The following is a 25,844-nucleotide window of genomic DNA, read 5'->3' on the forward strand; positions in this document are numbered from 1 at the left end:
TGTCATTATGACATTAGTCTTAATTGATTAAGACAATCTTATCAGTGTGGGCATTAATTGAAACATTGTGATTAACTAACAACCACATATTACCAAACATGATCATCATTATTATATTTGTGGCATAACATAGTCAGAAAGTTGGCATGTATCACCCAAGGTGGTACAAGTCCCCTCTGATTACGTTTTATTGAATTCATGCTCATTATTACATCATGCAACTTTAGTTTTGATTTCAGATGAATGCACTGTATGAATATTACATTATTGATTGTGATTGTAGTCAATGAGTTGTTTACTTGATTGTCAAACAAAGTGGTGCAGCATATGTGACTGGGCCTGCGATAATAGGGCATGTGGGCACACGATTTTTGCCTACTTTTGCACACTTTCATTACTCATAACGTTTTGGCACATTATGCTATGGCATTGCACTTTTCAGCTATTAGTAAGTATTTAATTGGCTTTATGATGCAAGTTACAGAATGCAAATATAATTTTCCATTACCAAAATATGATCTGTAGAGTGATGGGGTGTAGTTTGTGCCCACATGCCCTGTTTTCACAGGCCCGGTCACATATTATGTCTCCTTCCCTCCATCAATTGTGTTAGGTACACAAAACACAAATATCAAGACAGAAATTATGATTATGATTTCAACAGCAGTGCACATTATTAACTAGAAATGTTTAGAACATTCACCCTTAATTTAATGTTTGATTATGCACAAGCCTCAAACTGAGGGTGTGCGTGTGTGTGCGCATATAAAGTACATAATTAAATAAAATATCTACAGTCTAATACTATAACTTTGCTAATAAAGTTGTTTAAGTCTGTTACTGAGTACAAATCACCCTTGCCCCTTACCCATTCAGCAGCTTCATAATGTGTATATAGCTTGATATGTAACTGTTTTTGCAAAAACTGGTCTTATAGCTTTACCAAAAGTCTGACTTTCAAAGTTTAGATTTTACGTTTTGCATGGTCTACTGATCGAATACTAAACATGCATCATATATAGCAGATGTGCATATATATGTAAAAGCTGTTTTAGGTAAATATATTTTCGATCTAAAGTTACACTGTGGTGTCAGAAAGGCTATAAAACTTGTTTTTGCTGAGCTTGTTACATAATTGTATGGCATGGCTTCAATTTACTAACAAATTAAACAATTTGAAGTACTAAGTTTAAAGTGTAATGAGCTAGTATACACAACCTGATGATGGGATATTATTAGTGACTCATATAAACTAAGGGAGGAAGCTGTACAAAACTTGACTACGTGTCATTGGTATGTTGTTGAAAAAGAGATCATCAATACCTTAGAATTGCTTACTAATTAATTGCGTTATAGGACTATTCAAAATCTCACACCTCGATTATTATTGATCAGTGGTTTACATCTGAGGCAATAATTGTGTGTAATATAAAAAGTACTAGCGTTTGTACACATGTAAAGATGTGATTAGCCTGTATGAAGTAGTGTAAATACAAAATTTGTTAATAATTGATTGATGTAATTAATGGCTGGCCATGAAACATTTCACAATGTATAATATTATAAGGTAAAAATCCTATGAATAGTAAACGATTAAGTGTAGTACCAACAACATCATTGACAGCTGTCAGAGTAGTGTCTTCACTCAGAAATTTGTATGCTTTACAGAATCGGACTCTGCCTCTGGATAGAAAAGTTCTTAGCATGTTTCTAATTTCTGTATTTGTTATATTTGGACACTTCTCTAGTAGTAAGGCAACAGCTCCAGCTACTAATGCTGAACTCTGTGAAGTGCCTGTTCGAAACCTCTGACATGTGTATGAGTTACATTTATCTCCTGTAGAGTTGTAGCAGGAGCTGTTAGAGATACATATGTCACTGCTGAGAATGCTGTAGCCTGGAGCAAACACATCCACACATGGTCCCAAGTTAAACGTTAAACTTTTGTTATCAAATTCACCCATCAATGCATGATCCTCCATGCCAGTGGCAGCTACATTGATAACACCATCGTAACCTGCTGGATAAACTTCACAGGAGTCATAATTTACTTCCTTAAAGTCATCACGATCCCCATTTCCAGCAGAAGCTGTGACTACTACACCATCAGCTATTAATTCTTGGACACATTTGCTAACACTATACATTTTTTCAGTTCCGGCAAGAGATATATTAATAATTGCTCTGGTTCCATTTCTGCCTTTCCTGTGTTCACATACACATATTAGTCCATCAAGGAGTGATGCCTCAGAAGCATACCCTCTGCAGTTTGCTACTCTAACAGAAAACAAAGTCACACTAGTGGCTAGTCCAGTACCATTTCCACCAACAAGACCAGCTACATGAGTTCCGTGGCCATTGCAGTCTTCTCCTTCACGTGTTTCATTGTATATCTTGTCAATTGGATCACAGCCTGGATAGTGAGCTCTACCATTGAATACACTGTGATTATAGTGAATACCAGTGTCCAGTACATATACATCAACTGATTTCCCAGTGCATTGGCTAGCAGTATATTTCTGATCCAGTGGTAATACTTGTTGGTCTACTCTATCCAAGTGCCATCCTGGCTTGACAGATGCAAAAGAATAAACTTCAGATACAAATATAACATATTCATTTTCCTTTACTTCCGAAACCAATTTGCGATGTGTAACCTGCACACAATTTCATAATGTTATACACAACCAAATACACCATCTAATGTATTAGCAATGGAACACGTGTTTGAGTGTTATATTTGTACTGTTGTTACAGTAAACATAATATTATTATTATATAGTACTGAAACAAATTATTTAATATAACTGCGATATAACTATTTATTCTCACCCATTTTAAAGCTCTTTCTGACAGCCTTGCTGTTAAGCATTTGATGTTAGGATACTCTGCTATTATCTTTGCTGCAAACTTTGCTTTTCTATCAGACCTATTCAGCTGTTTAACAAAGTGATGTAACTGTGCATCAGTTGTACTGTCCTCAAAGTGGACAATGTAAGTTCCTGGGTCACGTAAATTTTCATCAGCAGATCTTTTAACTCTTGCAACACCAGAAACATCTTGGAATACGACACAGCCAAAGATCAGTGCAAGAATTAGGCACTGATAATATCTCATTGTTGAACTGTATAAAGAATATGTACTAGATGCCAGTTAACTCTATTGTGATCTATCTATATAAACTGCATGTTAATAGTTCATACCTTCAGATCAGCAAAATAGTACCACTGATTAGTAGTAGAGGCAGTCAATCAGCAATGACATTATCAGAAATCTCTTCAGTGTGTATGATGCATTCTGCTCTCCAACAAGTTCTTTTATAGTATACAACAATTATGTAAGTTAAGATATGGCTTCACAGAGACATGGTTTCCTTAGAAAGCTTCTATGGCTTCAAGAAAACATGTTTTTATAGCAAAGTGCTAATACTTGAGAAGCTAATTGAATATAATATAATATATACACACTTTGGAACCACTACCAAGTGTCCAGATTAGTGCTATGTAAATGTCCTCATTTTCAAGTGTCCTGATTAAAAGGTTATACATGATACTGCAAAACTGTATAATTGTTTAATTGCTACAATCTGGGATGCAGTGTAACACCACTTGAATGATATTAAAATTAATCATACTGCTGTTTTTGCTTGGGTGTGGGAAGGATGTTGTGCGTGTGTGTGTGTGTGTGTGTGTGTGTGTGTGTGTGTGTGTGTGTGTGTGCATGCTGGGGAAGGAGGAATTGGCATGCTGCATGCACACATGTGCATGTACTTGTACTACATGTACATGGTTGATATAAGTTATATTAAATCATGATAGTAGGGTAGCTGAGTATCAAATTTTGAAGAAATCATTATGAAGCAGATAACAAACACCAATTTTTTCTGAAGGTCTGTTGACCATTTTTGGAAGGGGTGCCACGTCCTATTATTATTGGTCACTACTTGTAGCAAAAATCTAATGCTCTAATACAACAGTCCACCACTGACTAGCTACCCCCCTTGGTAGCATTCTAAACGTTTATGCACTCACTTCAAAGCAACCCCAAAAAAGTGCCAGCATCTCTCCATTAACTTCGGGTTAATGTGACATGGACAGTGTTCACTATGTATACGTATTTCTTCCTTCCGAAGGGTGGTTGGCGTAGTAATTGATGCATACACCATTACAGTCTATTTCCGGTTGGTTGACTAGAGAAACGAAGTGTTAAAAGTCACGTGCTTGAAAGTAGCCAATGAGATCAGTAGCCTTCAGTTTAAACTAGCGCCGTCCGCCTGGCGTGAAATTTCATTGGTTATTTCTATTCACGTGATATTTTTGCATTTGGCTTACGTGGACAACCAACCTGAAATAGACTGTATGCATTACATCACATTATTAGTTCTTGTATCACGTGCTAGCACATTCTTGTAGACCTGAATCTTTTCATGCTTGATTGCTGTACAGCTTGTTGTAAATGTGTTGTGTTGGGTTGATTATATGACGATAAGAACTGATTACATTTGGCGACAAGCATAGGCGGCGGAAAGGGGGGGGCTAGGGGGCTAAAGCCCCCCCCCCCCCCCCCCCCTCGGTCTGCTGAGGGGGGGCTTAGGCCCCCCTCAGAATGATATCACACCGAAATTATCTTTGTTGGAGTGGGGCTGAAAACCGTGATAAAGATCGAGATACTCTAATAGAGCAGTCACTCTAATAGAGTAGTCAGTGTGTAGCGAGCTATGAAAGGATCTTTATGTAGTTTATCAGCTACAAATGGTAGCTGGTGAGGTGGAAAGCTCTTGTCAGTTGGTTGTGACCTTTTTTTTTGGGGGGGGGGGTCTCACCTTACCAAACTATAGAAATAAGTCTGGGTCAGCTCAGCGGAGCCCCCCCTCATATCAACTACTTCCTCCGCCACTAGCGACAAGGATTCAAAAACTGGAATGATGGCTGCAAGAATGGGCATTGGAACATTCTCTGGCGAACCAACGGAATGGGAAGACTACGTCGACTATCTCGAGAACTATTGTATAGCACACGACGTGCCGGAAGGAGGCCGAGAAAAAGAGGGCAATTCTCTTGAGTGAAAGTGGAGCGGCTACTTACAAGTTAATTCGCAGTTTGGTGGCACCTACAAAGCCCAATGAAGTGGACTACAAGGACCTGTTAGCCAAAGCGAAAGCACATTTTGCTCCTACTCCTTCGACCATTGGCCAGCGCGGTTACAAGTTTAACACTCGAGTCCTAACACTCGAATCCGTCAGCAAGGCGAGACCGTTGCAGCTTATGTAGCAGAGTTGCGTGCTCTTTCAACTCATTCACTGACATTGTGCTTACGGCGATCTATATGCTCGAAGATCTCCTGAGAGACAGACTTGTTTGTGGAATAGGGGACATCCGACTTCAACGCAGGCTATTGGCAGAACCGAATTTGACCTTTGCTAAAGCAGTGCAGATAGCTCAAGCCTCTGAAACCGCGGAGAAGGACTCCAAATCTATGATTCCTCAGGGCACACCTAACAATGTCTTGTTAACAAGTGTTACCTGTTATCGTTGTGGCGGAACACATTTAGCTGCTAGTTGCCCTTACAAAGAGGCGACATGTCACAAGTGCTCAAAGAAGGGCCACATTGCCAAAGCTTGTACTGAAAAGCCGTAAGAAGGTCACTAAACATACAACACAGAGTAACAGCAAAACTGGTACAAGCAAACCACCTAAACCAACGAACCAAGTCACAGCAATTGAACCCGAGTTGGAAACTAAAAGTGAGGGAAATCAACAGAATCAGCAAGATCAATCACAACTGGAAGAGTATACATTGTTTAATCTGAGCAACACCCAGCATTCAGGAACAGATCCATTTAAAGTGAGTGTAAATGTGCATGGTAGTGATTTGACCATGGAGGTGGATACTGCACTGTTAAAAATAAAGAGTTACCACCACTCTGAAGAGTTCCCAGTGTAGGGAGGATTTAACACCCCATGGAGAGTAACCAACACTCTGAAGAGAATAACCATTATTCTGAAGAGTAAGTGACACCACCTTCAGAGCATGTGTTACTCCCCAGTTACTCCTTTAGAGTAATGGTTACTCTCCAGGAGTGTTAAATCCTCCCTACACTGGTAAACTCCTTGAGATTTGTGGTTACTCTTCATTTTAACAGTGTGGTGCTTCTGTTTCACTAATAAGTGAGAACACCTACAAAACTGTGTGGAATGGTGAGAAAAGACCTCCCATGAAATCCACTAATGTTCAGTTAGGCCCCTATTTGGTGATTATTAGTTTCTCATCCACCGCCTGCATCCTTCTTAAGCTACCGTATGGTAAGCCATTATTTACTCTGCGCATGCTCAGAAGAACACGTGATACCAAACCGTTATTTTTTGTTGATGAACACTACAATTCGCTATATATCACCAGGAGAACTGTTGTTTCCTTAGCAAATTGCTGCAGTGCCAGTTGCAATCGTGCTCTATCGACTTCATCAAAGCAGGCTTTCAGTTGACTGTCGAAAAACAGTTGGCAATCACGAAAAGTAGAATCAGCTGGTGAAGGAAATGTTTGTAGTAAGAAAGAAAGACAATTTGGACAAGGTCTCTACATCAGTGTGTTAATATTATACAATAATGGCATAATGGTAATACCCTCCTGCCCGCATCATAATAATTAGAAAGGCTGGATGAGAAACTAATAATCACCGAATAGGGGCCTTACAGACCTACACTGGTAAAAGAATTTCCATTTTGGGTGCTATTGAAGTCACAGTGTCTCACCACAATCAGAACAAACAGCTTACTTTAATTGTGGTCTCAGGTGATGGCCCTAACCTACTGGGAAGGGATTGGCTAAGCCATTTAAAATTAGATTGGCAAACCATTTACAATGTGAAGGTTAACCAAACCCTTTCAGACATGTTACATAAACACAGCATGTTGTTTTCTGATGAGTTGGGCACTCTTCAGGGTACAAAGGTTACATTGCAAGTAGATGCTAGTGTACAAGCTAAGCTCTGTAAAGCACGACCTGTACCCCTGGCAATGCAGAAAAAGGCAGCAGCTGAGTTAGATCGCCTTGAAGCTTCTGGGGTGATTGAAAAGGTCACATTTTCTGAATGGGCTGTCCCTATAGTCCCTGTTCTTAAACAGGATGGGTCCATATGATTATGTGGGGACTATAAGCTCACCGTTAATAAAAAACCTGATGTTTATCCGTTACTCAAAATTGAAGAATTGTTTTCTGCATTGTCTGGATGGAAAGCTTTTACAAAATTGGACCTATCACAAGCATATCAGCAATTGCTATTGGATGATGAGTCTAAAACGTTGACAACTATTAACACATACAAAGGGCTCTATAGGTCTAACCGTTTACCTTTTGGTATCTTTGCCGTACCGGCTATTTTTCAGAGAACAATTGAGACTTTACTGCAGGGAGTACCTAATGTAAGCGTATACCTTGATGACATATTGGTGACTGGTAAAACAGAATGATACAGAACACCTAGAACATCTTAGTGAAGTCCTGACTAGACTAGAATCAGCTGGTTTAAAATTGAAACGTCAAAAATGTGCATTCCTCCTAACTGAAATTGAATATTTGAGTCACCCACATAACACCTGATGGCTTGAAACCCACAACTTCCAAAGTCAGAGCAATCCTAGATGCCCCACCCCCAAAATCATTGTCAGAATTGAAAGCCTTTCTAGGGCTAGTTAATTATTATGGTAAATTTCTGAGTAGTCTGGCTACCACCTTGGCACCCTTGTACAGTTTGCTCAACAAAACACCAATTGGAACTGGGGAGCTGAACAAAAGAAATCCTTTCCAGGGGCGGATCCAGACTATTAAAAAGGGGGGTTCCATTTTTGGAATTGCAATTTTAGACTAGTGTAAGTTGAAGACCCAAAAAAAAGGTCATCACCTGCTGACAACAGCTGTCCCTCACCATAGATACCTTTACCAACTATATTTCCTTATTTATATCTAGATTCATAACTTGCTACACTGCCCCTCAAAAGACTACTGTGACTGTTCTATTAGAGTATATCGATTTGACTGGTCTATTAGAGTATCTCGAGTAAGAGAGGCTCTTTCAAAAGGGGGATTCCATGGAACCCTTGGAACCCCCCTGGATCCGCCCCTGCTTTCAATCAGTAAAGAAACAGATAACGTCTGATGCACTATTAGTCCATTATGACCCTGACTGTGAACTGCTGCTCAGTTGTGATGCCTCTCCATACGGAGTTGGTGCAGTGTTGTCTCATCGTCTTGCACAAGGCATAGAAAGACCAATCGCGTTCGCATCCAGAACATTAGCCCCAGCAGAGCGACGTTACTCACAGCTAGACAAAGAAGCATTGGCAATAATCTTTGGACTTAAACATTTTCATCAATATCATGGTAGACATTTTGTGATCTACTCTGACCACAAACCACTAATGCATATTTTTAATGCTTACAAGGCTATACCAACAATGGCTTCAGCACGTCTACAGCATTGGTCTTTAATGTTGAGTTCATATGACTACAAGATACAGTACCGACCTGGTCCTGAACAGGCTAATGCAAATGCTTGTAGCAGACTACCACTTCCAGATATGCCTACATCAGTACCACAACCTGCCGAGACTATCTTAGTAATGGAACAGTTAGCCAGTACACCAGTTTCTGCTAAACAAATTAAAATCTGGACACAGTTTGACCCAGTGTTGTCTAAGGTAATGCAGTATGTGTTACATGGTTGGCCTAAACAAGTACTTGCTGAACTTAAACCATTCCAGAACCGCTCTAAAGAGTTGAGTGTTGAGGAGAATTGTATATTATGGGTTAACCGGGTAGTCATTCCACCACAGGGAAGAAAACAGTTACTTGATGAATTGCACGTGGCACACCCAGGAATGGAGAGAATGAAGAGCTTGGCCTGCAGTTACTTTTTGTGGCCTGGGTTGGATGCTGAGATTGAACAGAAAGTAAAGCATTGTGATCCATGTCAGACAAACCAGAAGAAGCCACCCTTAGCACCATTGCACCCTTGGGAATAGCCAGATAGACCGTGGTCTAGAATCCACATTGACTATTCCGGACCGCTTGAAGGACGTATGTTCTTAGTTATGGTAGACAGCCATTCAAAATGGTTAGATGTCCATGTCACTACTTCATCGACCTCAGCTGTGACTATTGACAAGCTACAAGTGACTTTTGCGATGCTAGGCATATCTGAAGTAATTGTCAGTGACAATGGATCTGCATTTACAAGTCAAGAATTCCAAGCTTTTGTTAAACAAAATGGTATCAAACATATCAGGACCACTGCTTACCATCCAGCTTCTAATGGGTTAGCAGAACGGTATGTTCAGATAGTGGAGGATGGCTTGAAGAACATTACTGGTGGTACTATTGAGTCAAGGGTAGTTCGACTTCTTTCTCGCTACAGAATGACACCCCAGTCAACAACTAAGGTTTCACCTGCAGAGCTTTTGTTTGGAAGGAAGTTACGGACACCATTTGACCTCTTAAGACCAGACATGGCTAGTAGGGTACATTGTAAACAAGCCAAGCAGAAAGAGAACCATGATGTTCACTCCAAGCAACGTGAATTGCAGGTGGGTATGTCAGTGTATGTCTATAACAATAATGGTCATCCAGAGTGGTTAGCTGGTACAATTGAAAAACAGACTGGCCCGGTATCATATGTAGTGAAACTAAGTGATGGCCGTACCTGGTGCAGACATGTAGACCACATTAGAATCAGGACAGTACAAGAGACATATCCAGACACAGACTCTGATGACATTGTTCCACTTACTACTCTATCACCTGATATTACAGAAACTACTAACTCTCCAACTTCAGTTTCAGAGACAGAACAAATTGTTCCACTTCGTCGTTCATCTCGGCTCAGAAAGCCAAATCCTCATCACAGTGACAATGTCCAAAACTAGTTGGGGAGGAATGTAGTAATTGATGCATACACCATTATGCATTACATCACATTGTTAGTTCTTGTATCACGTGCTAGCACATTCTTGTAGACCTGAATCTTTTCATGCTTGATTGCTGTACAGCTTGTTGTAAATGTGTTGTGTTGGGTTGATTATATGACGATAAGAACATTACAGTTGGGTTATCCCCAAAATGTCTCTGGAACTCTCAGTAGTTGACAGGAATTATTGGAGCTTGAAATCACAAACACGACATGCCTGCATATCAGAGGAGACCTCTATCACAAGCCTGTCCAGGCATGCCCATCAGGCTCCATTTATGATCTGTTTTGAGCACCACAAGAGGCCCATAATCCTATTACCTTCTAGTTATACCGCTTAATAGCTGTCCTGGCTCTACTTAAATGTATGTATATTCTATTACCTTCTAGTTATACCCCTTAATAGCTGTCCTGGCTCTACTTAAATGTATGTATATTCCAACTAAATTAGAACAATGTGTACTGAATAATACATTAAAGAATGTTATACAAGTGTATTCTATATTGTTCCTTTGCATGGATACCTATATAGAACATGGAGTAACCAATACATGACAACTCAACCTAACCTGGAAAATGCACTGCCAATTCTATGCCAGCTTCTTGAGCAGTCTTCCTACACCCCAATTGTGATAATTTGCAGTGCCCTGTACATTAACAGTATAACAGCATGGTTGAAATTTTTATTTCTCACCAATCTGACACTGTTGAACCGTTAAAATCTTAAGATCTGTAACCAGCTGGGGATTGAACACAGACTTATAAAAATGTATTGTATGTTTTATTACAATATTTGGTAATATTATTGTAGTACTCTATTAGAGTGCACATTTTTTTGAGGACTTCTAATAGAACACACATACAAAGAATGTACTAGAACATCTAGAACTTCCATTGACCGATCTATTGCATGGTTTACTTCAATATTTGGTAATATCAAGACCCATGATAGTGTGTCTTGCGGCCAAGTACAGCCAGTGTAGCTAGGCGTGTAACAGACAAGTGTGTGTTTTACAGGACTAAGAAAATGCCGTTTTCTTAGTTTTTGCTCTAGTGATGAATTTTGTCTTTCTTCGGTTTACTGTTATTAATACAGAAACTCAAGGCGTATATTGTGATGGAGATCCGCTTGGTTTGCTTCAACAACTGCTATTTGTAGATTTTTCAAATTCTGTTCGCGTTGTGATGATTAAACGGAATCATAAATCATTTCACCTGTATTTATTGCTACTCTGCGGTGATGTACAGCTGAATCCTGGACCCACTATTGATTTTCCCTGTTCCGTTTGTGGGATAAATGTTTTGGATAATGATAAAGCTGTCTGCTGTGACTCGTGCGACAAGTGGGTTCATGACTCGTGTGATCCATCTTTGTCCGACTCACTTTATGATGAGATGATTCAGATGTCCCTAAAAAACGCTTGGTTTTGCACAGCATGTATGAATAATGTCTATTCCAGTGAGTGCTCCACTAAGCACCACGGCCTTTCATGTTTATGTCTTAATGCCAGAAGTATTTTACCAAAACGGCATGACTTATTTGCCCTTATATGTTCTATCAGTGTTGACATACTTGCTATAACAGAAACATTTTTGGATTCCTCAATCTCAGATACTGAGGTGTGTCCAAAAGGTTTTATGTGATTTTTCGCAAGGATCGTACTTGACATGGAGGAGGTGTACTTATTATTGTTCAAAACCATCTGAAGGTTTTGTGTAGAGATGACTTGAATCAACTTTGTGATGAACTCTTGTTGATTGAAATTTCTGGATCCAACAATTCCTTTCTCTTTGGAGTCTATTACAGACCACCTTCTGCTACTGTTGAGAGTGTGAATGCCTTAAGCAACTGTTTACTATCAGTGCCAAATTCTCCAATCATTCTCTGTGGAGACTTCAATGTTCCTAATATTGCCTGGGCTTTAGTGTCACCAACAGTTTCCACCCTGGTGGCTAACAGTCTGTGTCAGTTTGTTAGAGACAACTTTTTGTATCAGTTAGTATCAGATCCTACTCGTCAGGATAACATCCTTGACCTTGTTTTTACCAACTGTCCTGACCTTGTTGTTAACACAGAGGTAGTTGACAATTTACCATCTACTGATCATGATGCAATACATTTTAACCTTAACATCCTTTCTACACCACAAGAACCTTGTAGCAGAAGTCTCTACAATTATAAAAAGGCCAATCTAGTATTGTTGAACAAAACATTATCTCATATTCCATGGAATCTTATTGAACAATGTGATACTGTTGAAGAATCCTGGATGTTGTTTAAAGATTTGTTTTTTGGGGCTGTAGATGTTGCTGTGCCGCAATTGAAATGGTGACGCAAAAAGTTAAAGCACTGGTTTTCATATGACACTGTTCACCTAATCAGACAGAAGCGTTGATTATATTCTAAAATTAAGTCGTCACCCTCTCCTTCCCAGTTCTTGATCTGTAAGTATCGACGTGTCAGTAATCAGGTACGGAGTAAAACTAGAATGGATACTAAACATTTTACTGAGTCACTGTGCAAAAACTATTCCAATGACTCGAGGAAGTTCTTGAATTGGGTAAACTCCAGCAAAGGTAGGCATGACCCTATTCCTGCTCTAACTGATCATAATGCTACCATCACTGACGATGCTGAAAAGGCTGAAGTTTTTAACAAATATTTTTATTCAATGTTTACTAAAGAAGATACAGTATGACTCACTTTAACACAGTGAAGTCATCTATTGATTTTTCACCTTCTATTATTGACTCCGTCAATTTTTCACCAGCTACTGTTTATGACCATCTATGTAATATCAATGCCTCTAAGGCTTGTGTGCCTGATTTTTTACCAGGTTTTTTATTGAAACATTGTGCAGAGTTCATTGCTACCCCTTTAGCCTACCTGTTCAATTTGTCCGTGCGCACTGGAAAATTACCACAAGACTGGGTAACAGGTAATGTTGTTACAGTTTTCAAGCGTAACAAGAAGAATATTGTTTCTAATTATCGCCCGATTAGTTTAACATCATTAGTTATAAAGACAATGGAACAAATTATTTTGTCGAGTTTAACAGACATCTTAACTAAAAGTGGGTTACTTAATTCCAACCAATATGGTTTTCGCAAGGGTCACTCTACATCCCATCTGCTTATTGAAGCTGCTAATGATTGGGCAGAAACACTAGACTGTTGTGACAGTTGTCACTGTTTACTGTTAGACTTTGTCAAAGCTTTTGACAGTGTACCACATCAACATCTATTACTAAAGCTGGAGAGCATAAGCATCACTGGTGATTTATTACAATGGATAGATCAATTTCTAACCTCTCGTTTTCAAAGAGTTGTTATCAATGGCAAGTTTTCTGAATGGCTTCCAGTCTTATCTGGTGTTCCCCAGGGCTCCATCTTGGGGCCACTGTTGTTCATCGTATATATAAATGATATCACATCTGTGGTTCAGTCTTCTTCTATTAGAGTATTTGCTGATGATGTTTCACTTTACGCTAAAGTATCTACACAGGACGGTTGTTTAAAGCTCCAAGATGATTTGTCCCGCATTTACAACTGGTCTCTTCATTGGCAATTAAATCTTAACCCTCATAAATGTGAAGCTATTAATATCACAAATAAGAGAACACCAGTTTCCTTTACATATTCTATTGGACTGCAATCCATTAGGTGGGTCACTAAGATAAAGTATTTGGGGGTTTTGATCAACTCTAAATTGAACTGGACAGATCATTGTCAGAAAATTGTTCAGAAAGCCTCACTATGTTTTAAATAGGCTGCGTCGTGCTATGTATGGCTGCACTGATGCTGCAAAATCGTTGGCATACAAGGCTTTAGTGAGACCCAGTCTGGAATATGGCTACACTGTGTGGTCCCCCCATACCACCAAGAATATCAACTTGTTAGAGTCTGTTCAACGTAGAGCTGCTCGATGGATTAAGAGTAGATATGACTCCACTTTGTACAGGTGGAGTAAGAACACTGATGACTGCTTGAAGGAACTGAAGTGGCCTACGCTGGCATCGCGACGACAATACCAGAGTGTCATTATGGTGCACTCCATTATGCATAAACAAACTCCAATCAATTCCTGTCACCACTTTAATCTTAACATTTAATCTTAACACTAACTCTACACAATCTCATCCACTGACTGCAGACTCGATCTTCTTCCATCAATGCATTTAGATATTCCTTCTACGTGAACACACCATTTGTTTGTAACTCAATCCCATATGAAATTTTGTCCTTACCATCATGCTTATTTAGATCACGGCTCCAATGTTACTTGTTTAACTGATGTCTCTCACTTAGTATTACTTTTTGTATAGTTGCTTTTGTTTGCTCGTTTGTTGTTTTTGTTTGCTTGTGGATAGTCAATTTTTTTAGTCAATGTTTCTGTATTGCTTTTTGTACTGTGTATGTGTTTTGGGGACCACCCGCCTTGTACAGGCTACAAGCCTTTTGTGTACCCTTTCTTTAGATAAAATTGATAGTAATAATAATAACATATTCCAGTTATAAAGTTTACAGAAGCAACGATGGCGAAGGTGATGATACAGCAAACACCGCTGGTAACAGTACGAATGTGGATAACATTGATTAAGAAGGTGTGTACTTGTGTGTCAGTACCCACGCTATGTGTGTTGGGTATAGCTACCCTTCCTACCTGTGATGGTAACTGTTACCATAGATAATATATACCTTACATATTAGGCCACTCCAAATAAATTCTCTGTTTCCTGTCCACCGCCCGCATCTGGTTACTGTCAGCTCTAACTATTCCATTATTCCGTATTCTTCTATTATTTTCCGGTTATTCTTGCATACTGACAGGCTCAGTAAAGCTCACATGTCAGCAGTGCTATGATTCACGTTTGTGTTATTTTTGCAATTTAAAAAGGAAGGAACAAGCTTATTAATAAGCATGCTTTTATGGTTGTGCCAGGCAAATACTGGCTTGAAAGAGCTGCCAATCTTATAATGAAATAATGGAAATGGACCGCCCGCCCGCATGCAAATATGCTTGACTCCAGGACGGGAAAGTTTATTTGGAGTGGCCTTATCTATGCTATAACTCGGGCATCAATTTTCTTCAAATTTGGAGGGCAGTACGAACGTAATACAGCACATTTACAGTCCAAATTTCGTACACATCGGATGAATAACCATGCAGGGAGTTATAAGCGATTTTCGAAAAATGCGATAGTAGCTTTTGTCATGGCCACAGGGTAAACCGCTTGAAAGAATATGACTTGAAAATCGGTCTGTAAATGAAGTGAACAGCGTATAGCTAGTGCAAACCTTTTAAGGCCGGCTTGAAAGAAGTAGTCAAACAGTCATGGAGTTATAATAATAAAAACACCAACCATATGTAAAAGCGCACGATTTAGTTTTGCTAATAAAAAAACATTACTTGCCATCCGTACCAGACAAACTAGTAAATGGAATCAGCTGAAAATAGGTAGAGAGGTAGATTAATATAGTTTAGAACAATCTTTTAGTGGTTTACAAGGAATCAGATTAAAACCACTGAGTTACAGTCACCACGAAAATGAACTAGCTGTAGGTCTAACAAGTGCGCAATCGAGATACTCTAATAGTGCAGTCACCCTAATAGAACATTCAGCTCCATAATAAGCCACTCTATTAGAACATTCAGCTACAGTCAAGTCACCATGTAGAGTTCAGCTAACAACAATTCACCCAATAGAGAGTTCATCTATACAATCAAGTCACCCTGTAGAGAGTTCAGTTACAAACAAGTCACCCTGAAGAGAGATAAGCTGCAAAAAAATTACCCTGTGGAGAGTTCAGCTACAAACAGGTCATCCTGTGAGAGGTCAGCCACAAACAAGTCACTGTGTAGAGAGTTCAGCTACAAACAAATCACCTTGTAAAGAGTTCAGTAATAAACAAGTCACAGTGTAAAGAGTTCAGCTACAAATAAATCGCCCTCTGGAGAGTTCAGCCACAAGCAAATCACCTGTAGAATGCAGCTTTAAAAAGTCAACCAAGAGAGAGTTCAGTGCAAGTCACCCTGTAGAGTTCAGCCACAAACATGTCATCCTGTAGAGTATTCCGCTAGAAACAAGTCACCAGTTAAAGAGTTCAGCTACAAATAAATCACTACGTGGAAAGTTCAGCTTCAAAAAATCACCCTGTAGAGAGCTCAGCTACAGATAAATTCCCATTTGGAAGGTTCAGCCACAAACGAGTCATCCCTACAAACACGTCACCCCTGCCCTGCAAACAAGTCACCCTGTAGAGATATATATATAACCAACTAATCAGCCTGCAAAACTATTCAGTATTAAACAAGTCACCCTGGAGAGCTTTCAGCTACAGAAAAAGTCACTTCTCAGAGAGTTCAGCTACAAACAAGTCACCCTGTAGACAGTTTAGCTACAAACAAACTTTGTATGGAAAGTTCAGTATTATTAAACAAGTCACCCTGTAGAGTGTTCTGCTACCAACAAGTCACCCTGTTCAGCTACAAACCCATGGAGAATTCAGTATTCACCCTGAAGAGATTTCAGCTACAACAAAGTCACCCTGTAGAAAGTTCAGCTACAAACAAATCGCCCGGTAGAGAGTTTAGCTGCAAACAAATGTGATTGTCTCAGCAACTGAAAAACTCGACTTGTTCGCACAAGCATGCGATTGAGAAAATTGAAATTTAAAAATAATTCGTAAAATTACGCATGCTACAAAAAAAACTATGCAAGTTTTTATCGGGCCAGTACTCAAAGAAGGAAGACTCAAATTATTTAAAACTATATACCATCTTATTCGCCTGTTCATAGACAGTTCGAAAAATCTTTGTTTCGCTTCTCTAGCTCCAACGGTATGTGTGTCACGTGCGTTTGTTTACGATACGATAAACGTCAACAAGATTGTCATTGTTTCTTCTAACAAACCACCTTCATATCCATATTCGCAAGTGCCTACAGGGCTAATACTATACCTTGGCTGATGTCCTGATCCATGGTGAACGTTTTAAGCCAAATTGCAACATTGTAGACTAATCCAAACGGAAGTTATGGCTGCGAATGTAAGTACCTGTAGTTTATGTTCAGTATATAGTCACTGTACAAATCGATTACCTTGCTCTTATTATTGTTATTATTATACAGGAATTAAAAAAGCAAAGCCTGTAAATTCTGATCCTATGTTACAATAAATCTATGCTAAACATAATGTCATTGTTCAAGTTGTCAAACAACTTCTTGAATTCATCAGTTGATTGAGCCTCCACAGTAGCTACCACTAGGAAGGGAGTTCCAGTTGTTCACTACACGGTGAGAAAAATAATTCTGTCGAACCTCTCTAAAAGCAAATTGCTTGAACAGTTTGCAAGAGTGCCCTCTAATTGCTGTCCATGCTCTTGTAAAAAAGTAGTTTCATTCACATTTAGATGTCCATTTAATATGTTGTAGGTCATAATCATGTCCCCACGAAGTCTCCGATACTTTAAAGTAGGTAATTTGAGGAATTTTAGACGTTCTTCATAAGGTAGATGTTGGACCTTTTCGATTGCATCTTTGTCTACTTTGTATTGTAATTAGGACCCCATATGATGTTGCCATACTCAAGACATGGTCTTACAATAGACTTGTATAAGTAAGAAAAGGTTTGAGGACTTAAGTTAATAAAGCACTTACTAATTAGACCCAGACGTCTTCTTGCTTTACTAACAGTTACTGCTACTGAGATGGCTAACAAACTTCAATTATAACCATATTCCGCATGCAGGTACTTTACCTAGTACTGGTCATTGCTGACCCACGGCGCAGTTGCTGCTCTGCTTGTCCTGTGCTCCAGAGCAAGAAACATTTTGTCTGTCACCAAATGTAGCTACACAGATCATGCTGCCACCGGAAATTGACCAATAAAATCAAACCACCAATACTTTGACGTGATGATAGACTACTTGAACAATGTTGAGAGTGAATATCGTGGCATACGAAGAACCCTACGTCATAGGGTCCACAAACCAAAAAATTGATATCTTCAAATCGACTTACAAACTATAGTCATGTGTAGGGGTAGGTCTAATCAAGAAAACACTAGAGTGGCAGCAAATTTCATCCATCTCTTCTAGTGAAAATAACGTGAAATACCTTGAATTCGATCGATTTTTAGCTGTCGTAATTTGCAATGTTATTTTTTGGGGCCAAAACTCTCTCTCAAGCTTTAAGAGGTTGTCCACTCTTACTATGGAGTATAGGTAGTTTAATATAATTAATCAATATTTGGTAGTGGCATCGCGCACATTTCCGATCGGCAAAAAAAAAGACATTTCATGATCTGGAGCATAGCAGACTTGCAGGAAATACTGCAACATTTACTGCAGTGATCACCTCCAAGTCAAGTACCTGTATGCAGAATATGGTGTTGATTGAAGTTTGTTGACCATCTGGTTGAGACCAGCCTCGCAAGATTTAGAGATTCCTCCATGATCCAACAAATACTGCAGTCTAGTACACATAAGTACCTTTAAGTGTGTTGAATTATGAAAATGATTACACAGCACAAGTATAAACTTCCATCGACTGCTAGATTACGAACACTTTAATCGATTACGGCATGCGAAAAGCGATTTATTGCACAAAACCAAGCCTCTCATAGCTAATATATAATTTTACAAAATATATTGTGGAATACACTTGACAACTACTCTGAGCGCAGTTAAATAATCATTTTTGCAATTTGTTGATCAATTTCAGTGACGTTATGTATGAAAAATCAATTATTATTGTATAATGTACAAACCTAAATCACGAGTATAATGTACATGATTAGTTAACAAACTAAACGTTAATAAACTTAATTACATGTAACTATAATAGTAAAGATTTAAAAGTATCAACATTATAATTTCTGACGGTTCTATAAGAATATCTGACTGCTCTATTGGAGAGTTTCCTTCAAGTTATACATAGTATAGCTATGTTGCATTGGTATAAATTGACCTATATAATTTACTGTTGGTATATTACATGCTATATAGTAAAATCATAGTGCCTTTTTCTGAAAAATATCTTCCTCATACTCAACAGGGCTAAAAGGTATAGTCTAGACATAGCATTTTCATTTTGATATGCAATGTACTATTTGGTATGTATATATGCTGAGCCCACTTATATGCATGGGGAAAGTATTAGCAATAATTATAGTAGCTATCAAAAGCAGAAACCAAGGGTTTGCTCCAATTCAGTTGATGGTAGGGAAAAGTGGTTCTGCCAACTACTGTGAGGAAAAGTAAAATAAAATCAAAAGTTGAGATATACACCTGAAAGCAATCTTCAAGTCAACAGTTTAACGTATGTACTTTTTGTGTATCCTATATCAGTGTGGGCCACTCTTATACATTCCATGTAATTTTCAAACTATTAAAATTTTGCCTCATACTCTTCAAAATCAGGACCCAGTGTAGGACAAATTTTCAACTATTTGAATTTTGTGAAGAATATTAATACAACAAAGTCATCATGATATTTACTTTAAATTCAGTGATATGTGACTACTGTTCTTATTAAATGTTTGATCTAATTTATAACTATGTCAATTTTCAAGTTCCAGCAAATCATCTGATTGGCATCTCATTATAACAATTAAAATCAAATTAAATTTCTTCCAAATAACTAAACTTCATTTTTAGAGATTTTGTGTCATGGAAGTAATACCAAGAGTTTATAATATACAATATTTACTACTTTATATTATGAACTCTTGGTAATACTATAATATATGTTTTAATGTCTTGCACAGGATATGATAATAGCTACTATAGATATGATTGAGACTGAATAAGTTGATACTTTAGTACAAAATTAGCTACCAGGAAATATCACGGCTTTGTGTGATAGTTTTTCATGCAGATGTGATTTCAAGGCATGTAAAAACTCATCTGGGGAGCATACCATCTGACCTTGCATGCTACTGCATCTGAGTATCACATGAAAATAGATGATCAGATAATTATAAGCTCTGATTTAAATATCAAAAGGTGTGCATGATTATGACTATGCTACATGACCTGCATGTACATAGCTATCTATAGCTATAGCTATATCTGGCCATGTACTCAAGACCTCTGGACTCCATCCTTGCTACAGAAATGATCATCTTACAGTGTTTTATAATCCTATCAAGTCAGCAATATTATGCTGAGTGCCGAAAAACTTTCATTACAAGAGGTTTAGTTTTGCACAATAAATTTCGTTATTGGCTAACTGTAAAATTTACCGTCAGTAATCAAGCCATCTCTGTAAGTTTATACTTGCTCTGAGCAATCATTTCCATACTTCAGCACACCTAAAGGTGTTAATTTGCACGAGACTGCAGTATTTGTTGGATCATGGAGGAATTTTTCGCTAAATCGGGTGAGGCTGGTCTCAGCCAGATGGTCAACAAAGTTTAATCCACACCATATTCTGCACACAGATGCTTGACTTGGAGGTGATCGCTGCAGTAAATGTTGCAGTATTTCCTGCAAGTCTGCTGTGCTCCAGATCACGAAACGTCTTGTTTTTTCGCCGATTGGCGATGTGCGTGACGCCACCACCAAATATTAATTAATTATAATAAACTACTTATACTCCATAGTAAGAGTGGACAACCTCTTAAAGCTTGGGAGAGAGTTTTGGCCCAAAAGAATAACATTGCAAATTACGACGGCTAAAAATCGATCGAATTCAAGGTGTTTCGCGTTATTTTCACTAGAAGAGATGGATGAAATTTGCTGCCACTCTAGTGCTTTCTTGATTAGACCTACCCCTACACATGACTGTAGTTTGTAAGTCGATTTGAAGATATCGATTTTTCGGTTTGCGGGCTACGAACTGCTGCAACGAAAAATCACGTGATTTTATGATATTTGTATCGTTTTCTACCAGAAGTGACAAACTTGGCTGCCATGCTGGTGTTATTCAAATTACACTTAGCCTAACACATGACAATAGTTAGGTAGTTGATTGGAGGATATCGATTTTTTGCGTTGCGGACTCTATCAATGGGTTAACCTACCATCACAGTCATTTCTTGGCTGCCACCTTGGATTTCACATCTTTTTTCACCCTGGCTTTTTTGGGGGGCCACACCCTTTTTTAACAGCTTGGCTGCTTTTGATTAAATATCACTTTTGTATTTGTGTACTCCAAAGCCAGCCTATGGCCAGCTTTGGCATTTCTTTTACTTGTCTTTTTCTTTACTGCAGAAAGGAGGAAGACATCAAGAGCTGAATTATATGGATGTTTTTATAGTAATGTTTTGTTTATTTTTTACTAAATTTAATACTGTTTGAAAATTATCACATGTCCTCTCTCCTACATGTAGACCAGAAATCTTTACAAGGTAATTTGTTTGTAGCTGAACTCTCTACAGAGTCACTTCCAATGTGGCTGTACTCTCTTCAGACTGATTTGTTGTAGCTGAGCTGTCTACAAGGTGACTTTTTCATAGCTGAACTCTCCAACAAGGTAGGGTGATTTGTGACCGTCTCAGTAAAGACCCGACTTGTTTGCACAATAAAAAAATTTTTTTATTCACCCAGCATTATCAGCGGTGTCCAAGGAATGGACCACCAAAGTTTCAGCCTTCTGTGGTGTGTAGTTTTGAAATTATAGCGATAGAGGCTGAGCCATCTATATGCTGAAACTCGGCCACACACACACACACACACACACACACACACACACACACACACACACACACACACACACACACACACACACACACACACACACACACACACACACACACACACACACACACACACACACACACACACACATTCACACTCACACTGTGCTTGCTACTTATAGTGCTTTAATAGTGTTAATAGCCTGTGGTTAATTAACATGGTTAGCCACAAAGTTTTAGCTATGCTATGGAATGTAACTTAGGTTGGATATACAAAGTTAAAGATAATGGCAGAGTACAAACAAATCAGACTGTAATGGTGTGCACTATATTAGGGTGTTTCGCATACAAATGCACATGTCCATATTTATACAGAGTTGTTTGGTAATGAATGACGCAATTTTTGCAAACAAATACCAGAATGGTTGATACATCAGTGAGACAGTCTCCAACAGCAAGGATACGAAGCTTATAAACACCTAACTCTGGGGGATAGTATGTGCATATCGGAATATCGGGATAGCATCACTATCGGTATCGCTTATATCGCTTGAAAATTTACTATCGAACAAGTAAAATACGGAGAAATATCTGCAAAATATTTTAAAATAATCACTTTTTGGAACAAGAATCAGCCTAAAAGGCTGTTTAATATCTTATGCAAAATACATGCATGGGTACATCTCTCCTTACAACTCTCTTTGAAGGCAACTAATAGGAAATAGGTGAATTATCACTATCGTTTTACTATCGTCTATCGTGAACAGTGTCTTAATATTGTTCGGACAGTGAAAAATTCACTATCGCTCAGCCCTACTAACAATACGGCTATCTCACCCAGTAGCTAAACGCATAGAGCAATCCAATGCATGAAATAGGCACTCACGTGATCAATATTGAAATCTCGGAAATACAATCATGATCTATTCCAATGACATTAAAATCACTTGGAATCAAGTAACAATCAGTTTGTGTGCATTAGGTTCAGCATCTCGATTAGCCCACCAGCCTGAGACTCTTCCTATGATGCCATCACAGCATAAAACACACCCGCACTGGCCCAGACCACACGCCTGAGTGAACAATTAAAACAAATATTTACAAAAGGAGCACGCTGCATGGTTCTTATTCAGAAATGAAAGCCGGTGATTTCATGTGTATTTCCGCGATTTGAATGTTGATCACGTGAGCGTCTATTTCATGCATTTGATTGTTCTATGCAGCTATGCGTTTACTGGGCGAGATAGCTGTATTGTTAGGTGTTTATAAGCTTTGCATCCTTGCTGTTGGAAACTGTCTCACTGATGTATCAACCATTCTGGTATTTGTTTGCAAAAATCGTGTCATTTTGGTCGATCGAGTTTCAGCATATAGATGGCTCAGCCAGATGGCTAACAAGCTTCAATTATAACCATATTCCGAATGCAGGTACTTTACCTAGTACTGGTCATTGCTGACTCTCGGCGCAGTTGCTGCTCTGCTTGTCCTGTGCTCCAGAGCAAGAGAGGAGAATAAACGTATTAATGATTAAAACAAAATACATTACAAGCATACAGGGGTACGATGTACTGATGGATCAGTACAGGAGCCCTGGCAAGACTTACATTAACTAAAATTAAATTACAATGCACCAAAGAATATCTATCTATATATATATGTAATACTTAAAGTTTACCTAAGGTGGTCTAATAGATCCCAGTCTGGGGAGGCTCTAGAATTAAAAATCCTGTAAGAACAGTACACAGCAATGCGAGCTGCCTGCTCAAACAAGGATCTTACAGTTTTCTTTGGCACTTCACAAGCAGTAGCCACTTGAGCAATATATTGTTTCTGACGAAAAGTGGCCTAAACAACCAATTTCAATGGAAACAAGGTTGACAATTAACCCAGAAAGCTGGAGGTCATGCATATTGCAAGGAGCTATATCGATCTTCCTTTCTAGCTCTAGCAGCAAGAAGATGTTGCTGGGTATTAGTTGGTACTGTCAATTCAAACAAACAAATTAGCAACCAACACCAAGTCAGGCCTGCTGAGGGTGGAGGAAAGATTGGTTGGGATGGTGCTAGGGGGCTGGAACTAGCAAGATAACCTGGAAGGTCAGCGTAAAGTTTGAATGTTTCAAATACATTTTGTCTGTCGCCAAAAAGCTGCACAGATCGTGCTGCCACCGGAAACTGACCAATAAAATCAAACCACCAATACTTTGACTTGATGATAGACTACTTGAACAATATTGAGAGTGCAGTATCGTAACATACGAAGAACCCTACGAACTGCTGCAACAAAAAATCACGTGATTTTAAGACATTTGTATCGTTTTCTACCGGAAGAAAGTGACAAACTTGGCTGCCACGTTGGTATTATTCAAGTTACACTTAGCCTAACACATGACTCCAGATTAAGAGAACTTAGAATCTACTCCCTGTATTATCGAAGGAAACGTGGAGACCTCATTGAAACTTATAAACTATTGAACAGCTACTACAATATTGACTGGTCTAATTTCTTTACACTAAGCACTGTACACCACACAAGAGGCCATTATTTGAAACTTTTAAAAAAACCAACCAGACTGCAATTGAGAGCAAACTTCTTTAGTCAGAGAGTTGTTAGTGAGTGGAATTCCTTACCATACAATGTAGTCTCAGCAGCGGCAGAGGAACTAGTTGATATGAGGGGAAGCTGACCCAGACTTATTTCTATAGTTTGGTAAGATGAGACCAAAAAAAATTAAAAAAAAATTTTTTTTAAAATAAATTTTAAAAAAAGGTCATAACCAACTGACAAGAGCTTACCACCTCACCAGCTACCATTTCTGGCTGATAAACTACATAAAAATCCTTACATAGCTCGCTACACACTGAATACTTTATTAGAGTGACTGCTCTATTAGAGTATCTCGATCTTTATCACGGTTTTCAGCCCCACTCCAAGAAAGATAATTTCGGTGTGATACCCTCAGCAGACCGAGGGAGGCTTCAGCCCCTTAGCCCCCCTTTCCGCTGCCTATGAGTCTCAGCACCTACTATATCTTCATTTAAACAAAAACTTGATGAGTTCTGGGAAGTTAGCTACAGGACATGGATATGAACAAAGGCCTGGAACCTAAACCTTTACTTTTGAATTATTATGTATGTGCATCCATAAATAATTAAATAATAATAATAATAATGACAATAGTGATTAGGTAGTTGATTGGAAGATATCGATTTTTCGCGTTGCAGACCCTACCATTGACAGCCAAATTCGTCAGGACCCCTTGCTGAATTGCACCGTATTAACCGTCCAGTACACAGAACTACTTAGTAACCATATATCCAAATAGTCGCTTTAAACTAAGGAGGTTGACTGTGTTGTTTTTGCTTACATAACAGTAACCACAACGAAGTTATTATTTTATTTATTTATTAGACAACCAATGCTAAATTTCTGTAAAAACCAGCCCGAACAAACAACGGAATCCCAACTAGCTATTTGCTAAGGTGTATTACACTCCAAAGAACTATTGTATACAGTTTATTTTGCGGTTTACTTACAGTGCGATCCATTGCACTGCGGGTTTCTTCGTAATTTGTCCTTGAATTTGTCCCATTTCTGCTATTGCACATGCGTATCTGCACTCATGTCCACCATGCCACGTCTGGGATAAAGCAGCCGACTGTCGACTTTACCTGTCTCCATCGATGTATAACACTTTCTTTGTTATCAGCTAGTAGATTTAATGTCGAAGAACAATTTAATTATAACAGGTTACACTTTACGCTGTTACATAATAAACGCTCGCTCGAGGGATAGCTAACGCCTTGGGACTCTTGTACACTATCTGAGAAATCCAATTATAAATACATATAAATACATGAAATATTTATTGAAATAATGCAGAAATGCGTTTTGAAATACTTAAACATTGGGACTCTTGTATGCCGTGTTGGGTTTTTGCGTGGGCGCTGGTTACCCCTTGCGTGCGCTAGTCCGGGAAGGATCTAGTTATCCCAGAAACGGAACCTCTATGGGTGTGTCCGTTTCAGTACTAGCGCATCTTGCTACGAAATGCGTTTTACAAGTTATGCGAGTCTAAAGTTTATTCTACGAGCGAGTTATGATGCCATGCCGCCATATGGCAGCAGTGGCCGTTAATAACAACAATTCAGGTGAATTTGGTGCCAAAACTTGGAGAAGGCAACACAAATTCACCTGAATTGTTGTGTTATTAAAATTTTTGCCATTAACCTACAGTGTTGA

General features: G+C 38.7%; 2 protein-coding genes across 2 annotated transcripts; one reads left to right on the forward strand and one right to left on the reverse strand.

The window, feature by feature from the left end:
• Positions 1-1,276: 1,276 nt before the first annotated feature.
• On the reverse strand, positions 1,277-3,278 carry LOC136253282 (extracellular serine proteinase-like). Its single transcript, XM_066045919.1, has 3 exons — positions 3,204-3,278; positions 2,833-3,124; positions 1,277-2,657 (listed from the first exon to the last, which is right to left on the reverse strand). The coding sequence occupies exons 2-3, from the start codon at positions 3,115-3,117 to the stop codon at positions 1,503-1,505; spliced, it is 1,440 nt and encodes a 479-aa protein (XP_065901991.1). The 5' UTR covers positions 3,118-3,124; positions 3,204-3,278; the 3' UTR covers positions 1,277-1,502.
• Positions 3,279-5,325: 2,047 nt separating this feature from the next.
• LOC136253549 (uncharacterized) lies at positions 5,326-7,140 on the forward strand. Its single transcript, XM_066046217.1, has 4 exons — positions 5,326-5,502; positions 5,552-5,845; positions 6,144-6,303; positions 6,794-7,140. The coding sequence occupies exons 1-4, from the start codon at positions 5,326-5,328 to the stop codon at positions 7,138-7,140; spliced, it is 978 nt and encodes a 325-aa protein (XP_065902289.1).
• Positions 7,141-25,844: the final 18,704 nt, after the last annotated feature.

The sequence above is a fragment of the Dysidea avara genome, chromosome 4 (genome assembly GCF_963678975.1).
Source record: "Dysidea avara chromosome 4, odDysAvar1.4, whole genome shotgun sequence".
NCBI lineage: Eukaryota > Metazoa > Porifera > Demospongiae > Dictyoceratida > Dysideidae > Dysidea > Dysidea avara.

Bases quoted from the DNA above. Each gene is read 5' to 3' on its own strand.
- LOC136253282 (XM_066045919.1), bottom strand. From the start codon at position 3,117: ATGAGATATTATCAGTGCCTAATTCTTGCACTGATCTTTGGCTGTGTC. The intron at 2,658-2,832 runs GTGAGAATAAAT...AATTGTGTGCAG, and splicing joins CAGAAAGAGCTTTAAAATGG to GTTACACATCGCAAATTGGT.
- LOC136253549 (XM_066046217.1), top strand. From the start codon at position 5,326: ATGCTCGAAGATCTCCTGAGAGACAGACTTGTTTGTGGAATAGGGGAC. The intron at 5,503-5,551 runs GTCTTGTTAACA...GAACACATTTAG, and splicing joins CTCAGGGCACACCTAACAAT to CTGCTAGTTGCCCTTACAAA. The intron at 6,304-6,793 runs GTAAGCCATTAT...TTGTGGTCTCAG, and splicing joins CCTTCTTAAGCTACCGTATG to GTGATGGCCCTAACCTACTG.